The sequence below is a fragment of the Cervus canadensis genome, chromosome 6 (genome assembly GCF_019320065.1).
Source record: "Cervus canadensis isolate Bull #8, Minnesota chromosome 6, ASM1932006v1, whole genome shotgun sequence".
NCBI lineage: Eukaryota > Metazoa > Chordata > Mammalia > Artiodactyla > Cervidae > Cervus > Cervus canadensis.
Window position 1 is genome coordinate 96454029 of NC_057391.1, and position 27071 is coordinate 96481099.

The 27071-nt window shown below is 39.0% G+C and overlaps 2 protein-coding genes and 1 long non-coding RNA gene across 5 annotated transcripts in view; 2 read left to right on the forward strand and 1 right to left on the reverse strand.

Moving 5' to 3' along the window:
• GOLM2 (golgi membrane protein 2) overlaps window positions 1–2391 on the forward strand; it is an 83638-nt gene extending 81247 nt beyond the window's left edge. For both annotated transcript variants that reach the window (XM_043472785.1, XM_043472786.1), the window contains one exon: window positions 310–2391. In XM_043472785.1, the coding sequence (XP_043328720.1) occupies window positions 310–380 (71 nt within the window). In that variant the 3' untranslated portion in view covers window positions 381–2391. The remainder of the gene's footprint in view (window positions 1–309) is intronic.
• On the reverse strand, window positions 502–10057 carry LOC122443963. The gene is made up of 2 exons (XR_006270159.1): window positions 9301–10057; window positions 502–1009 (listed from the first exon to the last, which is right to left on the reverse strand). It is a non-coding gene; the product is annotated as an uncharacterized LOC122443963 (long non-coding RNA).
• A 114-nt stretch (window positions 10058–10171) lies between these two features.
• Window positions 10172–27071, forward strand: part of CTDSPL2 (CTD small phosphatase like 2) — a 75201-nt gene continuing 58301 nt past the window's right edge. The window contains exon 1 of one of the 2 annotated variants that reach the window (XM_043472784.1): window positions 10172–10753. The gene's annotated coding sequence lies outside the window, so the exon portion shown is untranslated. Of the gene's footprint in view, window positions 10759–27071 lie in introns of both variants that reach the window. The other variant, XM_043472783.1, reaches the window with a different exon arrangement.

Consider the following 27071-nt stretch of genomic DNA (forward strand, 5'->3'; position numbering starts at 1 on the left):
TCTTCTTTACCCATCTTTCTTTCTTCCTTTCTCTCCCCCTCCCCTCCTCTTTTCCTTCCTTTCTTCCCTTCCTTTGCTTTTTTCTTCTCTATCAAAAGATGTTAAAATTAAGTGATCTTCCAAAACAGTTACAGACTTTTTACTCATTAACCAAAGCATCTTAAGAAACAGAACACTATTTACAGAAGGTGTTAAGATGAGTAGAAAACTACATTTAGGCTGAAGGGGAAAAAAACGATATTATTTGATTGGATTTCTGCAAGTGATTTTAAAAATAATATTCTTGATACCTGATTATTTTCCTTATAGATGATGAAGAACGAGAACTTCAGATGGATCCTGCAGACTATGGAAAGCAACGTTTCAATGATGCCCTTTAAGCCGTGAAGGAAAACTTCAGATAACCTAAAGTGCTGTAAAATGGAATCATTTCTACTTTGTCGATTTTGACTTTTGTTGTAAAGATCAGTTGTATCAGTTGTAAAGATACATTGAGATAGATTTAATGAAAAATTTTAATGAAAGAATGTACCCATGTACATATGTGAACTTTTCATATTGTATTATTAAAGCAGAGACTTCTGGGGTTATGTTACAGTTGAGCCAAAAACAAAGTAAGAAAAACTTTAATCTTTGCATTTAAAGCAAACTAATGTATATTTTACATTTTATTGAGCCTAATTCTTTCCACAAATAGACAAACAGGAAAAATGGTTGTACAGTTTATATGTTGCACATAGCAGAACCACAGTGAGAACAATTATTCAGCTGAAAAACTTTTTATACACTAACATATTCTTGTTAGCCCAACAGGTGTTCTGTTCTATCCACTCTTTTCTCATGCTGTTCAAGGAGTTATACCTAGAACAGTTTCATAAGAGAGAGGCACCTGAAGCCAAACACTGGGCGGCAACGTGCAAAGTCACCCACTCCTGTCCTTAGTTTACATGAGTGCCGATGTGTTTGGTAGATAAGCTTTCAGCTGAGGCCTGATGTAAGCTGAGAAAACCTGCAAAGACATAACAATATTTATGAGTTATACTTACCTTACTTCATGAAATTGTGAAATGCATGATTGATGATCTATTTTCTATTTTTATTTTTTCACATAATATCAATACTGTTTAACTATAACCATTATTGGCTAAAATTTTTATATTTTCAGAGTTAAAGTTGGTGAAGATATTGATTTAAATGCCAGATTCCGAAAGAGGCTAAATCAACTTTAAAATGAATTTTCAGTCAGTATTTCAAAGCTTCTCTGGTAGTTTTAGCGATCTTATTTGACTAGACTTTTTCAGAAGTATTAAACAAGCAGTTTTAACAGGTTTTTATTAATGCACAGATAAACAGAAGTACAGTGAGGTCTACAGCCATTTTATTAAAATAGCTTAAAAGTTTGTAATGAAGATGAAGAATCTTTGTATCTACTTCATATGTTAGTTAAGAGCCCATAAACCTCATATTTATTAGACTTAAAAATTATTTTAAATGCATTTGTCTTTTTTGACACCCTTCAGTAGGCTAATCCGTATTTTCTGATTGAAAGCACTTTTAAATCTTATCCCCCTCCCCCTAAATAAAAGGTTTTGATCATGAGAAATTTAAACTTGTTACCTATGTTTTTCAGAAGGGCTACTGTTAATTGCACATGAACATGAGACGCTTTTCTTTTACCCCCCTATAACTCAGGTTCTAGTCAAAATTCAAACTTACAGAGGTTAAAAAAAAAGGTTGTTTACTTATTGGAGGTGCAAAAGTTCTTAGATCTCTGTTTAAAATATTTAGCAACCAAGAAAAGATGTAGTGATTTACTAAAATTGTTTTTTCTACCACATCAAAGTAAGTAATTCATGCTTTTGCTGTGAGTAGAGTCAGGCCTATAATGATAGTTTACAGCATTTTTTAAAATGGAATTAAAGGGAAGTGATGTATACCTTTTGGAAGTTAGGGTGGGAAGATGAATCTAAAACATATTGCTAGTAATACTTTATATTTAAATACTGTAAAATCTTTACAAATGAAAACCATGAAATTTCCTGCCTTAGTTCCTTTGTCATAAAAACAATCACTTGGTTATATGGTAGCTACTACTTACACAGCAAAATTTCTTCAATTAGCAGTGTCTAGACATTTTATAAACTGAGAAATCTTGGATCAATTGATAATATTTCTGACTGTATTAACATTTTAGTGCAATACTATGTGAATCTCTTAAAATCCTGACATTCTACAGTCTGTATTAGACATCCTCGTTTTATAATGTTTTACTTCTGCCTTACAGTTTGTTTTTTAAATATATTTTTGCCCTGAATTCAGTGTTAATTTGATGGAAACTCTGCTTTTAAAATCATCACTTACTGGGTTCTAATAAATTAAAAATTAAACTTGTTTTCCTATTTTTCTGATTGTTATTCATGTATAAAACATTTATTCCATTATAAATTAAACAAAGTTGCAAGGTTCCAAGGCCTATAAAGTTCCAGATAATCAGACTTTCACATAACTGAAACAGTGCAATTGTGAGGCTAGAGTCTCATGAGCAAGGAGAATAGAAATGAGGCTAAAAGTAGTATGGAAGGGGTAAGATAGGGAGAACCGCGTAAGTTTGGGTTATTTGCTAATGACCCAATAAAGAGAAAATGCAGATATAAAATATACATGAAAAAATGGTTCCAGAGAAAATGTGAATATGACTGCGAAGTCATTTCTCAAACATATCCCTTTATTTAAAAGTCTTAAGATTATATGCTTTTTTTGACTTCTCATTTGTATCATCCTATAACAAAATTTGCTAGACTATGAGGGTAGAGAATTAAAAAAAAAAAACAAAAAAACAACAACCCAACATACTTATGAGGCGGGTAGTCACTTCATAATGGCTGACCTTGGAAACTTCTGTTCTTTCACATGTTTTACCATATAGCTCCAACAAGACAATGTGACATGAATTCATTTTCAAAGTTTAGGTTATTGAGTCTTAACATCACATGTGGGCCATTAACATTCAATTCTAATTGGACTACATCTAATTTAATTCCTTTTAAAAGATACCCCTCACTAAGGGTTCTAGATGAAAATTAAACCAACTATCCCAGACAAAAAGACGGGGCGGGAGGGGGGTAATTTAATGGCCCATGTAAGCAAATGCATACAGGGTAAATTTCTCCTGGACTTGAGGATAACAGAAACAGGGACTTGAATGCAGACAGCTTTGCTTCACCTCTCTCATTTCTGCTTCTCTCTACTTGTTCTTCATTCTCTCAGACCAGCTCCCCACCTCAAAGCTCTAACCAAGATTTCTAGCAGGTCAGGTTTTCTTAGTTTTGCCCCCTGAGAGACGTTGCTCCTCCTTCCTTAGATCCACATCAAAAAATCTGAGGGAATGCAAACTTCTGCTTCTGGCTATGATTTAGTAACTTATCTGGCCCTCCTGGATTAGTACCAACTATAAAACTGGACAAGATACTGATATATTAAGCAGCTGTTTTCAGGTAGCACAAAACTGAAATTTGTCGAGAGAGGAGAAACTTGAGCAGTTGAGCCCCACAGTCACCCTGCTCCCTGGGGTGTAAAGAGGCTGGAGTGTAAGCCAAGATGGAGATCACGTGGGGAGCAGCTGAGACGCTGGAATCTGTGGGGTGGGGCGTCAGAGAAGGAAGCTATTTAGAGGTGGCCTCAGAAATCCATAAAGGAGTCCCCACAAGTCCATGCCTGAGGACAGCATGGCAAGACCACCTGATACCTAACTGAATAGCAGTTTCGACAAAGATGAGAATGGAACAGAGATACCCGAGGTCAAGCAGTTGCTGGCATAAAAACAGTGCTGAGGAACACAGTGTCTGGGCCTCCTAAGTTGGAAATCTCCTTAACAACAGTGTCTCCAGCTAAAACACTAGAGAGACTGCACTTTAGGAGTAAAGACTATATCCCAGAGTAAGACCTACTGTAGACTGCCCCAACGTGCTCTGACACGACCGGCAGGGGGGGTCAGAGGATGGAGATCTGAGTCCTGCCAAGTTAGAACTTATGAAACTCTCCGCTTTCCACAGATACGAACTAATGAAGCATAAAACCAAGCCTACACTAGTTTAAGGTGACCACCTAGGATCTGAAGTACTGGCTAGAAGAATCATCAATTTTCAGGAGATAACAGAATTCTGAATCTCTACAAGAGATACACAGTACTCAGTATTCAATTTAAAAAATTACTGGATATACAAAGACAAACTGTGATCCATAGCTAGAAAAACTGAGATGGCCTCTTTTACTGTTGTTATATTGTTATTTGCTAATGTAGGTGTTAAAAACATGTTCAAAGATTAAATGAAAATATGAGTGAACAGAGAATCTTAGCACAGAAACAAAAGTTATAGAAACCTAATGATAGAGCCTATTACACAGAGTGAAGTCAGAAAGGGAAAAACTATTGTATATTAATGCATATATATGGAATCTAGAAAGATGGTACTGATGAATGTATCTGTAGGGCAGCGATGAAGACGGCAGACACAGAGACCAGACTTGTGGGCACAGGGCAGGGAGGAGAGGGTGGGATAAGCGCAGTGAGTAACACGGAAACATATACATTACCACATGTAACATTAGAGAGCCAGTGGAAATTTGCTCTATGACACAGGGAGTTCAACCCAGTACTCCATGACAACCTAGAAGGGTGGGATGGGCTGGGAGGTGGGAGGGAAGTTCAAGAAGGAGGCAACATACGTATTATACCTATGGCTGATTCATGTTGGCAGAAACCAACACAATAATGTAAAGCAATTATCCTCCAATTAAAAATAAATAAGTTTAAATAAACATCTAATGAGAATTCTAGAATTGCAAAGTACAATAACTGAAATGAAAAATCCACTGGAGGATGGGTTGAATAGCAGATTGGAGGTGGCAGCAGAATGAACTTGAAGACATACAAATGTAGTTTTCTGTATTTGGAAATGGAGGGCTGAAATGCTGAGAGACCCTGAAATGTGAATTTGGAATTCATTCTTCAAATATTTATTAAGTCCTCAAGATGCTGTCCACCCTACTCCCTAACACATAAGCCTAAAGAATCCATCATGAAAGAACACGGATCATTCTTCAGTTACTTGTTGAGTAGAGAACTGTTTTGAGTACAAGGGATACAACAGTGACAGTTGCTGCCTTCATGGAACTTATATGGCAAAGGGAGCGATAATTACTTTCTATACTCAGTGATAAATCCTATGAGAAAAATTAGATCTGAATAAATAAATGTTGATGGAAGAGTGCTTTTTCAAATAGGAATAACCAGGGAGGGCCTTTCTGAAGCTGTGGTGTGAGAACAAGCCATGTGAATATCCTGTGCAACACTATTTAATAATATAATGCAAGCTACCTATGTAACTTAAAAATTTTCTAGTAGCCTCCTTTAAAAAATAGGTGAGGGAATTCCCTGGCAGTGGTTAGGACTCCATTCCTTCACTGCCAAGGTCCCGGGTTCGATCCCTGGTCAGGAAACTTAAGATCCCACAAGCAGCATGGTGCTGTCAAAAAAGTGAAATTCTGATATTTAACCAATATGTCAAAAATATTACCATTTCAACATGTAATCAATAGAGAATAGTAATGAGATATTTTATATTCTTTTGTACTAAATCTGAAATCTAGTGTATATTTTATACTTACAGTACATTTCATTTTGGACAGTAAATTGTCACTGGAAATATTTGATTGGTATTTAGAGTTTATAAAACTTATAGTTGAATGAGTGTATCTATGTATTCATGCCCAAGCATACTTACAATAGACTTTACTTTTTAGGGAAGTTTCAGGGCAATAGCAAAATTGAATAGAACATAGCAGAGACCCAATATACCCAATTCCTACACACACACACAGACACACACACACACACACACAGCTTTCCTCACCATCAACATCCTGCACCAGTGTAGAATTGTTGCAATTGATAAACCAACACTGACACATAATTATTAACTAAAGTCCTTAGTTTATGTTAGGATTTGCACTTTGTATTGTAAATTCTGAGTTTGGACAAACGTATAATATGTAATCACAACTATACTACCATACAGAATAAATTCACAGCTCTAAAAGTCTCTACGTTGCACTTATTCCTCCTCCCTTACCCCTAAACTCCTGGAAATCACATATCTTTTTTATTGTCTCCAAACGTTTGAGTTTTCCATAATGTCATATAATTGGAATCATACAGTATATAGCCTTTTCAGATTGGTTTCTTTAACTTAGTAATAGGCATTAAGATTCCCCCAAACCTTTTCATGTACATCCACTGGATCATTGAAAAAGCAAGAGGTCCAGAAAAACATCTATTTCTGCTTTATTGACTACGCCAAAGCCTTTGACTGTGTGGATCACAATAAACTGTGGAAAATTCTGAAAGAGATGGGAATACCAGACCACCTGACCTGCCTCTTGAGAAACCTGTATGCAGGTCAGGAAGCAACAGTTAGAACTGGACATGGGACAACAGACTGGTTCCAAATAGGAAAAGGAGTACGTCAAGGCTGTATATTGTCACCTTGCCTATTTAACTTATATGCAGAGTACATCATGAGAAACGCTGGGCTGGAAGAAGCACAAGCTGGAATCAAGATTGCCAGGAGAAATATCAATAACCTCAGATATGCAGATGACACCACCCTTGTGGCAGAAAGTGAAGAAGAACTGAAGAGCCTCTTGATGAAAGTGAAAGAGGAGAGTGAAAAAGTTGGCTTAAAGCTCAACATTCAGAAAACAAAGATCATGGCATCTGTTCCCATCACTTCATGGGAAATAGATGGGGAAACAGTGGAAACAGTGGCTGACTTTATTTTCTTGGGCTCCAAAATCATTGCAGATGGTGACTGCAGCCATGAAATTAAGAGACGCTTGCTCCTTGGAAAGAAAGTTATGACCAACCTAGATAACATATTAAAAAGCAGAGACATTACTTTGCCAACAAAGGTCCATCTAGTCAAGGCTATGGCTTTTCCAGTAGTCGTGTATGGATGTGAGAGTTGGACCATAAAGAAAGCTGAGTGCCGAAGAATTGATGCTTTTGAACTGTGGTGTTGGAGAAGACTCTTGAGAGTCCCTTGGACTGCAAGGAGATCCAACCAGTTCATCCTAAAGGAGATCAGTCCTGAACGTTCATTGGAAGGACTGATGTTGAAGCTGAAACTCCAATACTTGGCCACCTGATGTGAAGGTCTGACTCATTTTGAAAAGACCCTGATGCTGGGAAAGATTGAAGGCAGGAGTAAAAGGGGATGACAGATGATGAGACGGTTGGATGGCGTCACCAACTCAACGGACATGAGTTTGAGTAAACTCCAGGAGTTGGTGACGGACAGGGAGGCCTGGCGTGCTGCAGTCCATGGAGTTTCAAAGAGTCAGACACAACTGAGCGACTGAACTGAACTGATACCTTTTCAGGGATTCCCTGGTGGCTCAGATGGTAAGAATTCACCTGCAATGCAGTAGACCTGAGTTTGATCACTGGGTTGGGAAGATCCCCTGGAGGAGGGCACAGCAAACCACTCCAGGATTTAGCCTGGAGAATCCTCATGGCCAGAGGAGCCTGGTGGGCTACAGTGCATGGTGTCACAAAGAGTCAGACAAGACTGAGCAACTAAGCATAAATCTTTTCATGGCTTGATAGCTCATTTGTTTTTAGCTGAATAACATTCCATTTTATGGATGTACCACAGTTTTTTTTATACATTTACCTACTGAAGGACATCTTCGTTGCCCCAAGTCTTGGCAATTATGAATAAAGCTACTATAAACATTTGTGAGCAGGTGTTTGTGTGGACATAAACTTTTAGCTCCTTGTAGGAAAAATCATAAAATTTACTGTTATACACTCACACTTAAGGGGGTTTAAAATGTATAATTCAAGACTTCCTTGGTGGTCCAAGAAGTCTTAACCTTGGTGGTTAAGAATCTGGTTAGCGATGCTGGGGATATGGGTTCAATCCCTGGTCAGGGAACAAAGATCCTGCATGCATGTCGCAGATCAACTAAGCCCAAGCACCTCAACTACTGAGCCTGTGTGCCACAACGCAGGCTAGAGAGTCTGGCACATCAATGAAAGATCGTGCATGATGCAACAAAGATTCCATGTGCTGCAAGTAAGATGCAGTGCAGCCAAACAAATAAATACATTTTAAAAAGGTAAATATATATTCCATGTACTCTGGAATAAGGGATCTACTGAAAGACTCTGTTGAAGATTCAAGATACTTGTATTACATTACTTAGTGAAAATGCCAGTTTATTAATGTTTTCATATAACATAGTTTTGAAGAATTTAAAGAGTTTAAACAATATACACGCCACTGGCTTTCTGCATTTTTTTCCTTGTGGCTAATGCTTCACATCTAAATATACTTCACATTTTTTAAAAGTCCAAAGTTTTAAACTTTTATCTTAAAATCTTCAACAGTATTGGTATTGAAGCTTAATGACACTGACAACTACCAATTAAGGAGAAAGGAAAACACCATAAATAATCTCATTTGATCTTTAGATATTCCAGAAAAAGGGCTAGTAGAAAAGAGACCACTGTATGTAAATGATGTTGAAATGTTAACATAAGTTAACAAATAAACTATAAAACTTGTTAAATAAATTGCAAATGCATTTAGGTTTACTACCATCAACCTTTCTAACCTTAACATCTAAACAATAGTAATACTGCCATAGAACACAGTAGGATGTGGTATAAAGAGTAGGAAGAGGACTTGAATCCTCATGGTATTTCTTATTAGCTGACTGTAATCGTATTTGGATATGGTGTCTTTTTTTCCCTTTCTCTTCCTTGCTTTAAAAAAAAATTTCAGTGTCTTCAACTAAAGAATGGAGGTACTAATATCACCTGCCTATCTCTGCTGGGAGAATCAAAATGCATATACAAGGCTTTGTAAATAGCATATTGTATCAACATTTAAGTTTTAAGAATGAAGAATTACTACTTGAAATTGTTTCAGAAATATTTCCAATTTTAACTTGGTGTAATAGTTATTTTATTAATCAATTGGGGAAACTGCTTATATTCTATTGCTTTCCATGTACACACTAGATAATCAACAACTATTTGTTGATTTTCAATTCGTTTTTCAGGAATTTGTTATATTGTGGAGTATATCAGTTCTGCACGCTGTATACCACCGCTCTCAATAAATGTCGCACTCAGAGCATTCTGGTACCGGGAAGATTTAGGATCCAAATGAATCCTGAGTTCTGACAGACATGATCTGTAGAATATAAGGCTTTCAGAAGACAACAACCCACCTGCTCCACACTTTGAAACAGCACCAACGAGATTCACAAGGTTCTCTGCCTACCTCTCACCTCAACTCTCTTCACCATCTTCCTGGAACTCCTGTATCCCTGCGGCATAGAACAACCTCCCCAATGCTCAACGCGACCGCGTCTTTGGACTTTTCCATCTCGTTTCCTTTACTTAGGTACTCTTCCTTCGTTACATCGTCTCTTCACGTGTCACTCAGACGTCGTCTTAAAGCCTTTACAGACCTCCTCCCCCGTGTCTCCCCGAAGCTCTTACGACGCCCGTCAAGAACTCATTCTTGTAGTCATTTTTCCACAACGCATCTCAATTCTGTTTCCTTGTCGGTCTTCTACAGACTGTGAACTCTTGAAGTGCCTGCCTTGTTCCCTGTCGCGTCCGTTGCGTCTGGTTCGGTCCTAAAAAATGAAGGGTTTACAGGATCTATTTCTTGACGGAATAACGAGAGCGGCCCGGAGTTTTACGCACAGACCCTGCGCCTCCCGTCAGCACGCTTTGTTTCCTGCTTCTCCACTGGAACCGGACGCCACAGACGGGTCCATGCTCAGCCGTGAGTCTGTCAGCCCTCTGACCCGGGCCCGCGGTAGGAGGAGCCCCTTTATCTGAACGGCCCGACACGCGAGGCGTGGGTTCACGTGACCCCGAGCGACGGCTGCGCCCTTGAGGCGGCGCGCGGGAAAAGAGGACCTTCCGGGACCGGCCGGACGCGGCCCCGCAGCGGTCCGCGCCCCGCCTTCCCGCGCCCCGCCTTCCCGCGCGCCGGGCCGGCCCCGCCCGCCGCGGCCCGGGACTGCGCCTCAGCCGCCAGGGGGCGCAGCCCCAAGCCCCGCCCCCGGGCCGAGGGCGTCCCCCCCCGCCCCCCCGCGCTGCGCTGAGGCAGTTCCGTTAGCCGCGGGGGGAAAACCGTCTTCGGGTCCCCGCCTCTCCACTCCCTACTCCCCCTGCGACCGCCGCTACGGAGGCCCCTCACGCTCAAACATCCCGCGCCCCGGCGGAGCCCGGCGGATTTTGTCCTTGTGGCTGCATCCGGCCCCGAGGCCCTGCCGTCTGTTTTCGTCAGGAACTCGGGCTCCTGAGTTTCTTCCGGTCGCAGGAACTCTAGCGCTCTTTACGGAAGTAAAGTTGTTTCTTGGGGTAGATTTTCTTTTTCTTTTTTTGGCTGTTTTTTTTTTTTTGGCCGCCGGAGCCGCCCGCATTCCTTCCCTCCCTCCGCGCGGGGTCGCGGCGGGAGGGGGAGCGGGGAGGCAGGGCGCCTGCGCGGGGCGGCCGCGTTCCATCCGGGTCCCAGTCCGTGCGGTGCCGCAGGTCGGTAGGCGGGAAATGGCGACTGGCTGAAGGAGCTGGTTCTGTTGCTGCTGCGGGCGAAGCGGGAAAGACACCACACGCTGCGCAGCCGGGGCCGGCGCCGGAGCCCGGGGACACTTCTCTGTCGTCACAGTTAGGTAATCCCCCTCGCCCAGACCCTGCCGCTGCGCCCTGCCGTAGTCCGCCGCCTCTTCGGGGCCGTCTGCCGGGCTCTCCTCCCTTTCGCGCCCGGCTCGCCAGCGGCTCCGGCGCCTGGGTAGGCATGCCCTGTGGGCGCGCGTCCGTCCGCGGTGTGGAGCCGCTCGCCTCTGCACTCTCCCCCGGGAACGGAGCGGAGCTCACTTCCCGCCAGCTTCAGCTCTCAGGCTGCGGCCTGTGTTGTGATTTCTGGGGTTGGATGTCACTTTGCTCCCCCCCCCCCCCCCCCCCCCCCACCCCGATCTCACGTCTCTAGTCCCCAGACCTGTGGTCCCTCCCGGCTATCGGCTTGGATCTGCTTATCTAACCTGGACCTGTCTGATGTTCTCGTTATTTTATTCTTTACGGTAGGGTGCTTTTAGAGGGGGCGTTGCTCTGTCTCAGTTTTTAGATTCACCTTGTGAGGACCTGGAAGAAGAGATTTCACGAAGTACTGTTTGTCTGCTGTTAAAATGTGGAGTTGACATTGTTACTTTTTCAAATCCAGAGTGAAGGCCTCTGGTTTCTGTAGTGGTCAGTTAAGGGTGAATCTTACTGTACGTAGCATTCTACGCTTTCTTTGGGTAGTAAATGCCTGTATAGATACTTACTTTGCATTCTTGACTACAGTTCCGTGATGAATAATTGCATAAGTCAGTCGTGTTTATTTACTTCTCTCTCTCGTGGTGGTTGGCTGTGTGAAGGATGTTAAGTACTTTAGAGTACCTTAGGGAATACCTACCAAGATACTGCTGGTAAATTGCACTAAGATCTTGAGATGTACTTAGTAGATGTTCCTCCAAGGCAGGGCTTTACCTTTCCAATGCTAATAAGACAATACCAAGATTACTGCCCAACACATGTATACAATTAGTGACTTCAAAGATAGGTTATCTTCTTAATTTTCAGATTCTAGGTTTCTTTATATACCGTCTTCCCGTTCTTAGCCAAGTTTTCGGTTGTTGTCCAGCTGTTATCCTTACAAAGCAAGGAAATGGCTAGTTACTTTTATTCCTTCTTGTTATTTTCCACTTTGCAGATCAGTTGTCCATAAAGAGAAGTAATAGGAGGCTGTTGATGTTTCTCAGAATTGTTTTTCAATCTTGCTTAATTTGGGGCCTTTGTAATTTTTTTAACTAGTCAAATTAAGTTTTAAAAATGTGGTTTACCTTACACATCATTTGATGTTTGTAACTCAAAGGCTTTCAACTCGCTAGGTTCAGTTTAAAAGATTTCACTATTGTTTGCATATTAGAATTGAATTTCATTAATAAGCAGGAACACACAAACAGTATTATAATTGTCATTTGGTAGATTTCCCCCCAAGGTCATAAAGAAAGTCAAGGTAAAATGTAGCTCCTAGATGAAGCAGTCTTAGGATTTAGTTGAACTTCATACTTATCTTCAAAGCAAAAAGAATAGGGGGTGGGAAGTGGAGGTAAGGGCAATTGGATACTTGCTTAGTCGGTTTGTTTAAACAGTAGGGCCAGATATGTGACTTAAAAGGATATAAAATAAGTTATTGGTCTAGTGTAGATTTTATGCGGTCACTTTAGTGACCTTTTTTTTTGTAGTTTATAGAACATTAGTGTTTTAAATAAAATTTGTTTTACAGATAGGTGAGTGTACATTGTGTGTAGACTTTGTCTTTAAGAGCTCTTCCAAATTGTTCTAGCTCTTCATTCATTCAATTCTTTTAATAATTTTTTCAGTATAGGTTGATAGGCTGTGAAAGCTCATAAGTGGTGTAGTCCTTAACCTTTGTGGACTTGTAACTGTACAGAAATTCTAAATAGGATTGCATAGAAAAACCAAATAGAATTGGTATGTTTTATAATATTCTACATAGTGTCTCTTGGACATTGCATTTGAGCTAGTAATGCTATTCTTTTTTCCGTGCTTAAGAAATTCAGAATTAGGGGTGTTTTATCTTTCCTCAATTCATCTAGCTGATCCCATGTTTGAGGTTTTAGGTCAAGAGGATTCTTCATGGGATTATTATACAGCAGAATCCATCCAATGCCGGTTTTTAAAAAAACCTTCGATCTATTCAGAAAGGATGTTCTAGACTCTATAGACTTTTAACTATAGGATTAATTGCAGATTGAATGAACTGGTATAAGATTATTTCATTCATACAGTTTTGGATTAATGTGATAAAGAACAAAGTGGTTTGTCAGAATTGGGAATAAACTGTATCTAACTAAATTTGTAATTTACCAAATTGTTGTGAATGTATAAACTAGAAAAGACACTTTAGTCATAAATACCAAGTGTGCTGAGAAGACCTCGTATATGATACGCTCTAAGTAGTTCTTTTGGGTGCTTACCTGATCATTTTAATTGGATTGACTACAGGGGTCATTTGCTCTTCTTTAAGATGAGAAGATTTAACAGAAGTGGGACTTAAAGATGAATCCATTCAACTTTTAGTTTCCGCTTCACATTTCCTATGACACGTATATCTATGCCAGACATACATTCACTACTGATTTATGCCCACATTAATTTTTACGTACAAAGCTAGACTCCGCGGTTGACTGTGTGGTTTAACTTGAGAATAGCCAATGCCAAACTTTGTGTCTCTCCTTTGTGTTATGGAATTCTCTCTACAATGTTTTGTTTAAAATTACAAATTCTCTGGAAGAGATGGTTTATAAACTCTTGCCTTTTATTGACAGTATTAGCACAGATTAGTTTATCAAAGAAATTTGCTGATACCACAAACAGTTGAGGATTCAAAGGCAATGGAACATAGAAGTGAGCTATGATCAGGAAAGGTGTGGTGTGTAGGAACATTAAGGAAGAAGGGCGTGGTGGGAGTAGGGTTATAGTGAGAAGCTTGGGCTTCTTGGGGTCTTGAAAATCTTATGAATCTGACAGTAATGAGTGAAATTTAAGTGTGGTCCCAAGAAGAATTGTGAGACTTTAAGAACAAACATGGATTGTAGATTTGGCTGGCCGTTTTATTTACCTCATCTGCAGGTGCCCTATTTATTATGGTATTTTTAGAAAAGAATGGAGGAAAACACTAAAATACCATTGGAAAAAAATTAATGTTGTAAAATATTTACATAAAAGTCTTCTCTATAAGGTCACAGTAGACTTTTTAACTCTATTAGTGACCCCATGTTTTATGGTAATTGTAGGCTCTCCTGTATTCATTTAGAGAAATTATAGAAAAGGAAGTTTATCTAGATAAAACATGAATCATCAACTGTGCTTTGACTTGAGGTTCTAGCAGTCAGGTTTTCATAATAGCATAATAATTTTAGAACAAGGAAATGTGTTTATTACTTTGATTAAAGAAACATAAAATTGTAGTAGTAGAAGGCATTTGAATAGTTCAGAAATAATTGGGATTATATTTAGTGACAGTGGCTTATGTATAGTTTAGGAAGAATATCTTCTTTCTTTGGACTAAATATTTCTATATGGAGAAATTGAAAACTGAAAAAGCAGAGCCATTGCTAAAAATAAATAAGAAAGGGAAATAAAGAATCTGTTAGCATCATAACATGATATTTTAAGTTTCTCGTGTTGACCAGTTAATGTTTAAGTAGAAATTTAAAATACATTTTGTTAAGAGTGTAATATTTGTTAAAGAAAAATATACAGAACCATTAAGTATCTTTTCAGTTGAGAAAAACTATGATTATGTGTTTCAGTAATTGCTTTCTTCCTGATGATCCCCAAATATGTATGATTATCCTGTTGAGTTGAAGATGATTAACTTCTTACTGACCTTATAAGTACCTGCTTTAGTGTATTTTGTTAAATAAGGTAATTATAAAATATAATCCTTTAGTTTTCTGATAAAAATTGTTTGAAAACTATAATCACATTTCAAACTATCATACTTTTCCCTCTCATTTGTAATATTTGTTGTTGTTGTTCAGTTGCTAAGTTGTGTCCCACTCTTTGTGACCCCATGGATTACAGCATGCCATGTTCACCTGTCCTTTACTATTTCCTGGAATTTGCTCAAATTCATGTTCATTAAGTCAGTGATGTTATCTAACCATCTCATCCTCTGCCACCCTCTTATCCTTCTGCCTTCAATCTTTCCCATTTTATTTTATCCTATATTTTAGTAGTAGCAAACAAGAGGATATTTCTCTTAGAGAATTATGATCATACCTCATCTTTGACTAGTAATTTTGATAAAAATTCACTCTTCTTAAAACTTTAAAATTATTTATATTATTTTTGACTGTACTGGGCCCTTGTTGCGAGATGAAGGCTTTTTCTAGTTGGGGTGAGCAGGGGCTGCTCTCTAGTTGCGGCCCATGGGCTTCTCATTGTGGTGGCTTCTCTCGTTGTGGAGCCTGGGCTCTTGGGTGATGGGCTCAGTAGTTGGTGCCCACGGGCTTAGTTGCCCACAGCATGTGGGATCTTCCCAGACCAGGAATTGAACCTGGATCTCCTGCATTGGCAGGTGGATTCCTTACTGAGCCACCAGGGAAGTTTTAACTTTTTGTCTTCAGTTTATCTCAATCAAGGATTAGTTTTTCTTTGGTAGGTAGTAATATGAGTAGTAGGAAATTATTTCAGGTACTCAAAGATTTTTAGTTAAAAGCTAATTCTCATTTTTGCCAACGTCTCATTGATTCTTTTCTTACTATCAAATTAATGTGGTCTGAGAGTTTCATATTTCTACTGACCAGAGAGTAACTTGAATATCAGATTAACTTTCTTTAAATAGAAGTTTTTATTAAAAAAGTATAAATAGTTGTATCCCTCTGCTTGCACAATTTTGGTGAGAACTACTTAAAAAGTACTTTTAGGAAAATTTTGCCAAAATTGACTTTACGTTTTTATTCTTCAACTTTTTCTTTGTTAATGTATCCAGTAAGTGCATTGTAACTTGCATGTATACAGGTAACTCTAGTAAATTTAAAACATTATATATGTTGGAATATATGTATATTCCATAGAAAGGATAGAAATATGATGAAAAGTAATAGACTGGAGTGACAGATTTCCCATGTGCTTTTCTCATGAGTATTGTAATACTCAGTTCTTAGGAATTCATAATTTTATATTTTTTCTAGAATAGCACATCTTGTTATAAAGTTTTATTGGTATGAATTCTTTTCATGCTGTGTAATAGAATGCTCTTTTTACAACATGTGTAAGTTATGTTGCAGGTAGTTAAAATTACAACAGTCTTCAAATTGCTATTCCTTTAAAGCTTAGGTAAAAGAAATACAAGTCTGTCTTCAGCAGAAGTACATGCTGTCTCATTCTGTACATAACAAATACTGATTTTTGCCCTAATGGTATTTCTGCGGAGTATATACAAAGTTTTAAGTTGGGGTCCTGACATAGTATTTTTTTAAAAAATCATTTTCCCTTTTCATCACCTTGTCCTCTTTCCCCAGCTTTGTAAAAAGTTATTTATTCGGTTACACTGGGTCTTCGTGGCTGTGCTGGGGCTTTCTGCAGTTGCTGTTGAGGTGCCTGGGCTTCTTACTGCCATGGCTTCTCTGGTTGCAGAACATGGCTCTAGACCCACGGGCTTTAGTATTGCAGCACACGGGTTCCGTAGTTGTGGCCCATGGGCTTAGTTGCTCTGTGGTATGTGGAATCTTCCCGGACCAGGGATCGAACCTGTGTCCCCTGAGTTGGCAGGCAGATTCTTAGCCACTGTACCACCAGGGAAGCCCCGGTAGTATTTTAAAACACATATGTTGGTGGCTGTGCCTTAGTGATCAACAAACTGAATAATGCCATCTTTAAAAAATCAGGTCAGGGACTTTCCTGGTGGTCCAGTGGCTAAGCATCTGCCTTCCAGTGCAGGGGGCCCGGGCTCCATCCTTGGTCGGGCAACTAAGATCCCACTCGCCGCCAATAACTAAGCCTGCATCCAGCGGCAGAAGGTCCCATGTGCCACGATGAACACCCAACATGGCCAAAAATAAATAAATGTTAAAAAAAATCAGTTTATATTTTCATTGAGCATTTACTCATCAGTAATCTAACAACCCATATGTTTTGTTTCTGTAGAAAAATTAATCATGGTTTTAGAAAAAGTGTTTTTTAAAAATTTCGGTTGTTCATTGAAGAAAACTTTAAAGAGTCTTAATTTCATCAACCTAACTCCGTAGCTCTTTTATTTTTTGTACATTTCCCTGTGTTTTTCAACTTTTTATTATGTTTATATTTAGTAGTTTTTAAAGAATTCTATAACGTTATATAGTTTTAAAAGAGAGAAAATTACATATCAAGTAATAATAACCTAAAAAGACCACTTTATCACACACTTTGTTGGGAAGGGCTCAATGAAAAGAATCTCCCTGTCTTGAAGTTGATGATTCATATAATACTCCTCTGCTTAATCTTCCTGCTCTGGTTGACTTTTGACTTTTGTTGGATGATAAGTAGGAGAGACCAAGAAATCTCTTCCTTCTGTAAAGTCTTTTAATGAAGGGTTTGGGAAGGTAGTGGAGAGTAAAAGTGGACAGTTGTAGTATCTGAACCTGTTAATTTCAGATTATGCAACTGGAAGAGACAGTGAAAACAGATGCTGATACTTTTGTCATGGGGTGTAATTAAGGCAGTGATTTTTTAGCATTTTCTTAAGTGTAAATTGAATAGTGCTACTGTCTGTAATAGAGTATAAATTAATAGACTTGTAGAAATTTAGAGCTAGAGGAGACCAAAGGGGTCATCTGGTCTTTGTTTGCTTAATGATGAACCATCTGAAGACTTTTTAACACATAGTAAATGTTTGTCTTAATTAGGGTGCTTCTAGATGAGTTGTATGTGATAGAAGAATAAAAACAGCTCAGATTAATTAATGGCTCATCTCCTGTTTTGACAGATCTTTTTTAAGGTAAAATTTACTTGTAGTAAAATGCATAGATACGATGCCCAATAACTTCTTTTGCTGTTGAGGAAATGAAATGATTGCTAGAATGATTGCATATCTTAATCAATGTCTAATCAGTGTTACAGCTAACATGGTAGATTCAGGACTGATGCCTCCCAGTCCAGGGGCTATTCCTCTAGTAACTCACTCAGGAGCCTACTCCAGAACTTTGCAATTATAGTTTCTTTATATAGCCAGTTTATAATTTACATATACCTATATTTTATGGGGAAACCCAAACTGTTGCCTTTAAAATTTGATTTGTGATCTTTTTAATAGTTTTTATTTTTTGTATTTTTTGGCCCACTTTTGTTTCCCTTTTCTTTTATTTAGCAAAAATTTGTTTGAAAGAATGCACATTAGGTTAGCTTTAGATAATTTGTTAAGAATCCTTCAAATACAATATACTATTTTGTTGTTGATAGAAATTTGTAGTTAAGACCTCTGTAGCAAATTATCAACTGAGATTATGCTCATATCATTATTGTAATCTTGTTCACACAAGACTATTTGCAACCATAATTGTTGGCATCCAGTATTGCTTGGGGTCAGGGATTTTGTGAAGAGGAAGGAAATCTTATGAGGAAGGAATATTTTTAGTTTTATTTGTAGACCTCTTTTTGTGAGCAAGAATTGATTACTGCAGTGAGGATTTTGTGTTTCAGTGATACAGTTTTTTCTCCATTCTGTAGTCTCTTTGAGGGAAATGAAAAAAAATTACAATTCAGTTCAACAAAGATTGAGCTATTATGTTTGCCATGTTGTTGGAGTTATAAGAGCTCTGCCTTCAGCACTCTTACAATCTAGTGCAGTTAAATATGTATAAACAGATTATTTTAATACGATTTTTTAAGAGCTACAGAGAGATAGTCGCAGGTTTATACAGGCATGGGCATGTGGGGGTGGTTACTTATTGGGGTGTATGATACTTGGGCTGAGCTGTAAATGATGAGGATAAGAATCAGTTGAAAGGAAGGAGTATGAAGTAAGGACAGAAGGAGAAGCATGATATAGCCACGTGGGCAGGAAGCTGTTGTTACTGGATTGCAAAAAGGGAGGCAGCAGATAGCAATGAAGAAAGATTTGGAGAGGTAGATCTTGGAGGGCTTTATATATATTACTAGGGTTTAGTCTTTATTTTGAAGGGAGTTGGTAGGCAGGAACAGGCAGATTTGTGGAGTGCAGAGGATGAATTTAAAGCGGACAGACTGAGAAATATTTTGGAGGTAGAATCGTTAGGATTTGGTGACTGACTTTAGGGGACAAGGGAGAGAAGAATGAGTAGGTTTTTAGGATGACTTCTGGCTTGATTGATTAGGCAGATAACTTGTGATCAAGAATAGAGTAGGGGGACTTCCCTGGTGGTCCAGTGGTAAAGACTGTGTTTCCAATGCAGGGGGTGTGGGTTTGATCCCACATGTCACACAGTGCGGCAGAAAAAACAAAAAGAATAGAGTAGCAAAAATACAAAAGGAATGGGGTGAGATAGGAAAGGTGAATTCAGCTTTGGCTAAGTTGAATTTGAGGTGCAGAGTAGAAGTGTTGAGAAAGCTGTTAGATGAGAGTCTGAAATTTTAAAGATGATAGAGAAGCTAGAAGAAGAAGAATTAATGATGCAATTTGGAAGAGCCCCCACTCCCACCCCCAAAAACTGCAGATACTTAGAAAGCAGACTTAATTGCCTCATATTAGACTGCTGAACAATCAACTTTTCTATTCCTGAAATGAGATCTGGTTCAAATGCTGAAAAAGTGGAAATGTTTTCTATTATATACTTTTCCCTCTAGTGTCATGAATTCTTAAGCTTGAAATGTCTTCTATTGCTTGCTATGTTTGTTTTGTGATATAATCTACTTAAATTGTATCTATTTCAGTGGTAGATTTACTTCCCTGACCTACTCATTTAAAAATCCTTAAAGATAATGCTGTTAAAGTGCTGCATTCAGTATGTAAGCAAATTTGGAAAACTCAGCAGTGACCACGGGATTGGAAAAGGTTAGTTTTCATTTCAGTCCCAAAGAAAGGCAATGCCAAAGATGTTCAAATTACTGTATAATTGCATTCATTTCACATACTAGTGAGGTAGTGCTCAAAAATCCTTCAAGCTAGGCTTTAGCACCGTGTGAACCAAGAACTTCCAGATGTACAAGCTGGATTTAGAAAAGGCAAAGGAACCAGAAATCAAATTGCCCACATTTGTTGGATCATAGAGAAAGCAAGAGAATTCTAGAAAAACATCTGCTTCATTGACTATGCTAAAACTTTTGACTGCATGGGTCACAGCAGACTGAAATATTCTTAAAAGAGATGGGAATACCAGACCATCTTGTCTGTCTTCTGAGAAACCTGTATGCAGGTCAAGAAGTAACACATAGAATCAGCCATAGAACAACAGACAAGTTCAAAATTGGGAAAGGAGCATGACAAGACTATATATTGTCACCCTGTTTATTTAACTTATATGCAGAGTACATCATATGAAATTCTGGGCTAGATGAAGCACAAGCTGGAATCAAGATTACTGGGAGAAGTATCTTAAGACCTCAGATATGCAGATGATACTACTCTAATGGCAGAAAGTGAAATAAAACTAAAGAGCCTCTTGATGAGGCTGAAAGAGGAGAGTGAAAAAGCTGACTTGAAACTCAACATTCAAAAAAATAAGATCATGGTATCTGGTCCCATCACTTCATGGCAGATAGATGGAGAAAAAATGGAAACAGTGACAGACTTTATTTTCTTGGGCTCCGGAATCACTGGTGACTGCAGCCATGAAATTAAAAGACACTTGCTCTTTGGAAGGAAAGCTATGACAAACCTAGACAGCATATCATTTTGCCAAAAAAAGGTCCATATAGTCAAAGCTATGGTTTTTCCAGTAGTCATGTACGGATTTGAGAGTTGTACTACAAAGAAGACTGAGCACCGAAGAATTGATGCTTTCGAATTGTGGTCTGGAGAAGACTTTTGAGAGTCCCTTGGACAGCAACGAGATCAAACCAGTCAATCCTAAAGGAACTCAACCTGGAATATTCATTAAAGGACTGATGCTGAAACTGCAATACTTTGGCTAGCTGATGCTAAGAGCTGGCTCGTTGGAAAAGACCCTGATGCTGAGAAAGGTTGAGGGCAGGAGGAGAAGGGGATGACAGAGGACGAGATGGTTGGATGGCATCATCGACACAACGGACGTGAGTTTGAGCAAACTCCGGGATGTGGTGAAGGACAGGGAAGACTGGTGTGTTGCATTCCTGGGGATCGCAAAGAGTTGGGCACAACTTAGCCCCTGAACAACAGCTTATTTTCCAATCTTTACTTGTATTATTTTATTATTGCTGATAACAGAGAACTTATCTAGTAATGGAACTCTAAAGAACTTAGAGGATGGTTAATTTGTAATGTAAATGATAGAATTACCAAAATGAGATTGTATATGTATGTGTAAAACTTTCTTAAGTGTAGGTAATGAAATTAGACTATTGCAGATATTATGTAGGTAATTTCTGGCGGTACGTGGCCCAACTAATACCTATTGTCTTTGGTTTTGGTGAGGAAATGTTGGCCTCTTAAAATAAATTGGAAAGTGTTCCCTTCTCTTTTCCGGAGGAGTTTTGTTTAGATTTGGGTTTTGCCGAGGATGGTTTGTTTGGTTTTTTTTTAAATTGTTGGTAGAATTCTTCAGTGAAGTTGAAGTCAACCAGAGTTCTTAACCTTCCCCAATTGATAGACATTGGCCAGAAGCCAAAGAAGAAACTCGGGCAAGACTTTATCCGGGCCCTGCTGCAGCATATGGAAGTGAGACCAAGGAACAGATTCCCTTGCTCCCTGTGGGGAAGCGGGCTTGTTCCTTGTATGGGGTGAGTGCAGGGGTGTGTCCAGGGCCAGAGGGGTGGCTTAGGAGGTTTGTCTACCCCTTAGGTGGTGTTGAGTGCAGAGGGCATGTTTAGTGTCTTGCTTTTGCTTGGGACTCCCTGCTTTTGTTCCAGGCTCTTCAAAAGTGGCTGTTGGGGTTTTTTTGGTCTGTTTGTATCTTTTGTCCAGAATTTGCCTCAACTGCTCATGCAGGCAGTTATTTTTAGTCCCATACCGTTTCTTTGTAATTTTGTTGCTGGAAGAGAGGTTTGTCCAGGCGCAAGCTTTGGAGTACCACAGCAAAAGGGTCCCAGGTCCCAGCCTGTCAGAGCCATCTGGGTCTGGAGTTTTTATGTTGGAGACTTTCTCTGCAATTTCAGTTTTTTAAAATATGATCAGGTTACCTGTGAGCTTTGGTGGTACTTTTTTTTTTTTTTAAGAGGTTTGACCATTTCATCTAAATTGTTGAATGTGTGGGCATAAAATTGTAGTAGTCTATTATTTTTCTTTTAATGGCTGCAGGATGTATAGGAGTGTTCACTGAACTATTCTCAATATTGATAATTTGTGTATTCTCTCTTTTTTTCCCCATTCTTGCTAGGGGTTTATCAGTTTATTGATTAAAAAAAAAAGAACAATCAACTTTTGGTTTTACTAAGTTTTCTGTTTTTAACTTCATTGATTTTCTGTTGCTTTTTGATGGTGGGTGGTATTTTCTTCTTTTTGAGAGTGTGTTTTGCAGTATTTTATTGAATTCTGAGTATCATGAATAGGGCAGGAAAGACTAAGTAGTGTTTATACCTGGAAAATTGCATATCCTGTGTCGTAGTCTAGAGGGTTCCGTCAAGCTGTCTTGGTTTTGTTGTTTCACAGGATACCTCAAGTGCACCATTGGCTTCAGATTTCTCTAGTGTTACCTTGTGCTTAGGCTAGAAGTGGAGGTATGAGAAAGTGTTCCTCGGTTTTCCCAGTCGACTCCCAGATTTTGGCTTTCCCTGCGTGCCTGTAGCTCTGTGTGGAATCGAGGTGCCCCTAACCCTTTCCCAGAGGTAAGTGCAGTTGGTGCTTGTTAACCTGGTGATGGAGTCTGGAAGTCCTTTGTCCTCATCCAGTCTCAGTCTTGGATAGGCTCTGGGCGTCAGAGCGGGTGTGGGCTTTCAGTGATATTGCTGCGGGATGCCAAACGGGGCCTTGTATCTTTACACATCTTGTTTGGAAGACCCTGCCTTAGGTGATCTGAGATCCCGGCCCGAGACCTGCCCCTGCAGTCGTGAAGAGGGATCAGTAGAGGGCTTTGCTTGCACTCTGCCCCATCCTAGTGACGTCTTGACCTAGGCTCCGGGGCACTGCCCTTGCTCCCCTTCCTCCTGCCTTCCAGTGTTTGTTCCTTAGAGAAGAAGGATCTGGTAGGGAGCCCCCGGCTGCTCCAGTCTTCAGCTCTGTGTCACAGAGGAAGGCTCTCCAGTCTCGTGTCCCCACATGGTGAGCACCTGGTAGGGGTCTGTGGCGGAGGGCCTATAAATAGGTCTGGGTTCCCATTGTGTCTGCTGCTCCCAGGAGTGGTACAGGCCTGTGCTTGCCTGCACTTTGCCTTTAGGAGTTTATATTAACAATTGAGGTGAATTCTTTTTACCTGCTTTTATGGCACCACTGTCTCTGCTTGCTCTGCCACAGGTAAGCCAGTGCTTACATCCTGTCTCCTAGAAAGGGCTTGTCTTATCTTGTATCTTTGTTTGGTTGGCCTGGGTCCTCAGCTCTCTCTTTTTTCAGGAAAAGTTTAATTATGTAGTTTTTGTTATGCTGGTAGTGGCATTTTCCCCAGCTTTTTCCTTCCCATAGGCAGAGCCCTATTAATGTATAAAAATGGATCTTTAGGCGAAACTCCAGTTACTAGTCAGGGTAGCTCTCTTTTTGGAAGCTGTAGTTTGTAATTCCGTGACTTCTTTGGTCTCAAGTTGCTTGGGAGATAACTCCCTTGCCTTCTCTTTGGTTTGAACCAAAGAAAAGTGTTCAAATTGGCTAAACTGGCACTAAAGAAAGAGAATAATTTCTTAACTGGCCCTAGATTACTTTTTTTTACCTAAACACTGATTCCCCCAAAACTATCTTGTGGTCAGCAGCTCCTCTACAGTTTCCCTTATCTTTTCCCAGAACCGCTCTTTCTCTTAACCTGCTTAGCCCTTTGTTTGCAGTAAAATCACCCGTTGTGAATAGCTGTTAGAAAAAGATCAGAAGTAAAAAACAAAGCAGGGTATAGAAAATTGAAAATTTTGATAAATTTTTTAATTAATTAAAATTTTTTTAATGAGACTATTTTTACATTGCTGGTTATTTTTATTGAAATTAATCTGGAGAGTAACACACTTTTGCCATTGTCTCCATCTTATTTTCCTTCTGTCATAGAGTGGAAATAATGAAAAAAGTGAAATGGTAATAATGAGTACTACTTTTTAAAGGACAGCTATTCATTATATATCACTTTAACCTTTTCTGTAGCTGAAACAGTTACTTTATGTTTGGAATGAATGAGTTGACAGTTGGGTCTTCGGAAGTCAACCTACCAGAAAACCAACATGGTACTTTTTACACAGTGCTTTGATTGTGTGTAATATTTGGTTGGATTATGTTTCTGTATTCAGATAAGCATTGACATTTAAACCTTTATTTTAAAGTGTTAAATATAGTTCTGTTATTTTGGGGAGTTGGGGAAAAATATTGCAAATACCTAAACTCCACAAAATTAGGCCTTAATTGGCAAACTAAAAAAGATTATATAATTTTTAAACTTCGTGTTTAAAACAGGGAAAATTATGGCTAACCAAGTTGCTAGAGTTAAATTCTTAGACATTTATTAAGTGAGGAGAGTGACAGTACATATTTGCAGGATTTACTCAGTTTAAAAATGATTTTTTGTTTAGAGTTCATTTAATATTTCTTAACGTTTGCATTATTATGCAGTAAACTCTGTCTCTTTAAGCATTCTAGCAGATTCTAGATTACCTTTAGACAGGAATGCTACCTTAGAGGTTTCTGTTTTGGTTGGGAAGGTTGAACCAAAATTTTTCTCAGCCTTAGTATTTTAGATTCTTAGGGAAAAAATGAGAAAAGGGCATCCATAGACATTTAAAAAATTGTGAAATGTAGGTAACCTATAAATAGAATTAAAATGTTTAGTTTTATTAGTTATGATTATAATTTAAAATAATTTTTACTTTTAATTAGCAAACATTTTGAAAATTAAAAATAAATTCTGATGTTTATTTAGTCAGATTCTTTGTATCCTGCTGGTTGAAACCATCTTTCCAAAAAATACTTTGTTAGTATTTCTAGAGGTACTAACAAGTGTTAACCATTTTTGACCTAATAAATTCCCTTCTAAGAAATTAAGAATCAGATATTTGGACTGAAATTTGTATATAAGGTTATTACATTTGAAGTGATATTAGTGAGTAATTATGAAGAGTTTAATTTCCTGACAGGTCAGTGGCCATATAAATTGTAGAACATTTATCTGAATGTTGGAATATTATGTGGCCATTAAAAATTACGTTCTCATATTTTTCAGAGAATATTAGTAGGGAGTTAACGGAATAAAATGAAGTAGGAAATGGCAACCCACTCCAGCATTCTTGCCTGGAAAATTCCATGTGCAGAGGAGCCTGGTGGGCTGCAGCCCATGGGGTTGCACAGAGCCATACACTGAGTGACTGAGCAGTAGTGTAAAATGGGAGAAACAAGTCAGATCGTAACTGTGGGTGACTAACTACTGAGTAAGATGTCCATGTGTTAGACAGTCAGTAATACACATCCACATTTCAGTCATCTCTGGACTGAGGAATCATGTGAGTTCTTATCGTATTTTTGTGCTTTTAAAGACTTCTAACAACATATGTTTTAGATAAAAAATATGTCCACTTGAAATAGAGAATTTTTTAAATTCGTAAGGGATCAAGAGTGAATTTTGTCTTTCATGAACTAAATAGTTATCCATTCCTTTCCTTGGATTGTTGTAAGCCTGGCATATAATACATATTCACAGCTTCCCCCTCCCCCCACCAAGTTTGGGTCATTTTTTCCTGTTTCTTTGCGTGTCTCATAATTTTTTGTTGAAAACCAGCCCCTTAGATAACATATAGCCACTCTAGATTCAGAATTTTTCCCTGAAGGTTGGTTGTTTCATAATTCCCATAGGCAAAATCTGTGGAATATGCCTTCCTGCAGGATATAGCTACTGATGACTTTGCTTAGTTTGCTGTTGGTGTTATTTTTTGTTTTGTTTTTTAATTTTTGTTTTAATTTTGAAGCTTTGATTACTAGAGCACACCCTGATGTCTGCATTGCCTTCTGGTAAGCTAATGATTGAACAAATATGCCTAAACATCTTGTGCAGTAATGCTTCTGTCTCTACCTGTGGATTTGTGTGGGGTGCACTTTCAAAGTTCAGGCCTTTTGCAGGTCTTTTCCAGCTCCTATTTTACACGGGTTCACTTTGTATCCCCTGTGTTCTTACATACAGCTGCAGAGTTGGCCAGGAGTGCGTGCTAGCTTGTGCCTCTGCAGTTGCTGCTGTGCGTGTATTCCTCTGCCAGGAATATTGTCCCAGCAGCCCCAGAGCTCAAGGATGGGGAAGACTGGGTCCTCCTAGTTCTGCCACAGAAATGATCACTTACACCAGAGTTGTCACTTAAACTGATGATACCACCAGAATGTGGTCATTGTCCAACTGCACTCAATCATGTGAGATTTTTTTTTATGGTAATCTCAAAGCTACCAGCCCTCTCAGCCTGCCAGACTTTGGGTGCTTGCAGATGGGTGTAGAGTGGAGCAGCCCCGAACAAGAATGACACAGGCTCTCAATGTTTTGTTTTGTTTTGTTTTCAGACACTTCAGTGTTTTTGCTGATAGTTGAGTGTTTTTTAAAGTACTCTCAGATTGTTGTATGCCTTTGGTTGATTTCCATGGTGCTGATATGGTATGAACAGTATGATATGATATGAACAGTATGAAAAGACAGAAAGATAGGACACTGAAAGATGAACTCTTCAGGTCTACTACTGTGGGCAAGAATCCCTTAGAAGAAATGGAGTAGCCATCATAGTCAACAAAAGAGTCCAAAATGCAGTACTTGGATGCAATCTCAAAAATGACAGAATGATCTCTGTTCGTTTCCAAGGCAAACCATTCAATATCATGGTAGTCCAAGTCTATGCCCAGACAGTAATGCTGAAGAAGCTGAAGTTGAATGGTTTTATGAAGACCCTACAAGACCTTCTAGAACTAATACCCAAAAAAAGATGTCCATTTCATTATAGGGGACTGGAATGCAAAGTTAGGAAATCAAGAAACACCTGGAGTAACAGGCAAATTTGGCCTCGGAGTACAGAATGAAGCAGAGCAAAGGCTAACAGAGTTTTGCCAAGAGAAGGCACTGGACATAGCAAACACCCTTATCCAACAACACAAGAGAAGACTCTACACATGGACATAACCAGATGGTCAACACTGAAATCAGATTGATTATGTTCTTTGCAGCCTCAGGTGGAGAAG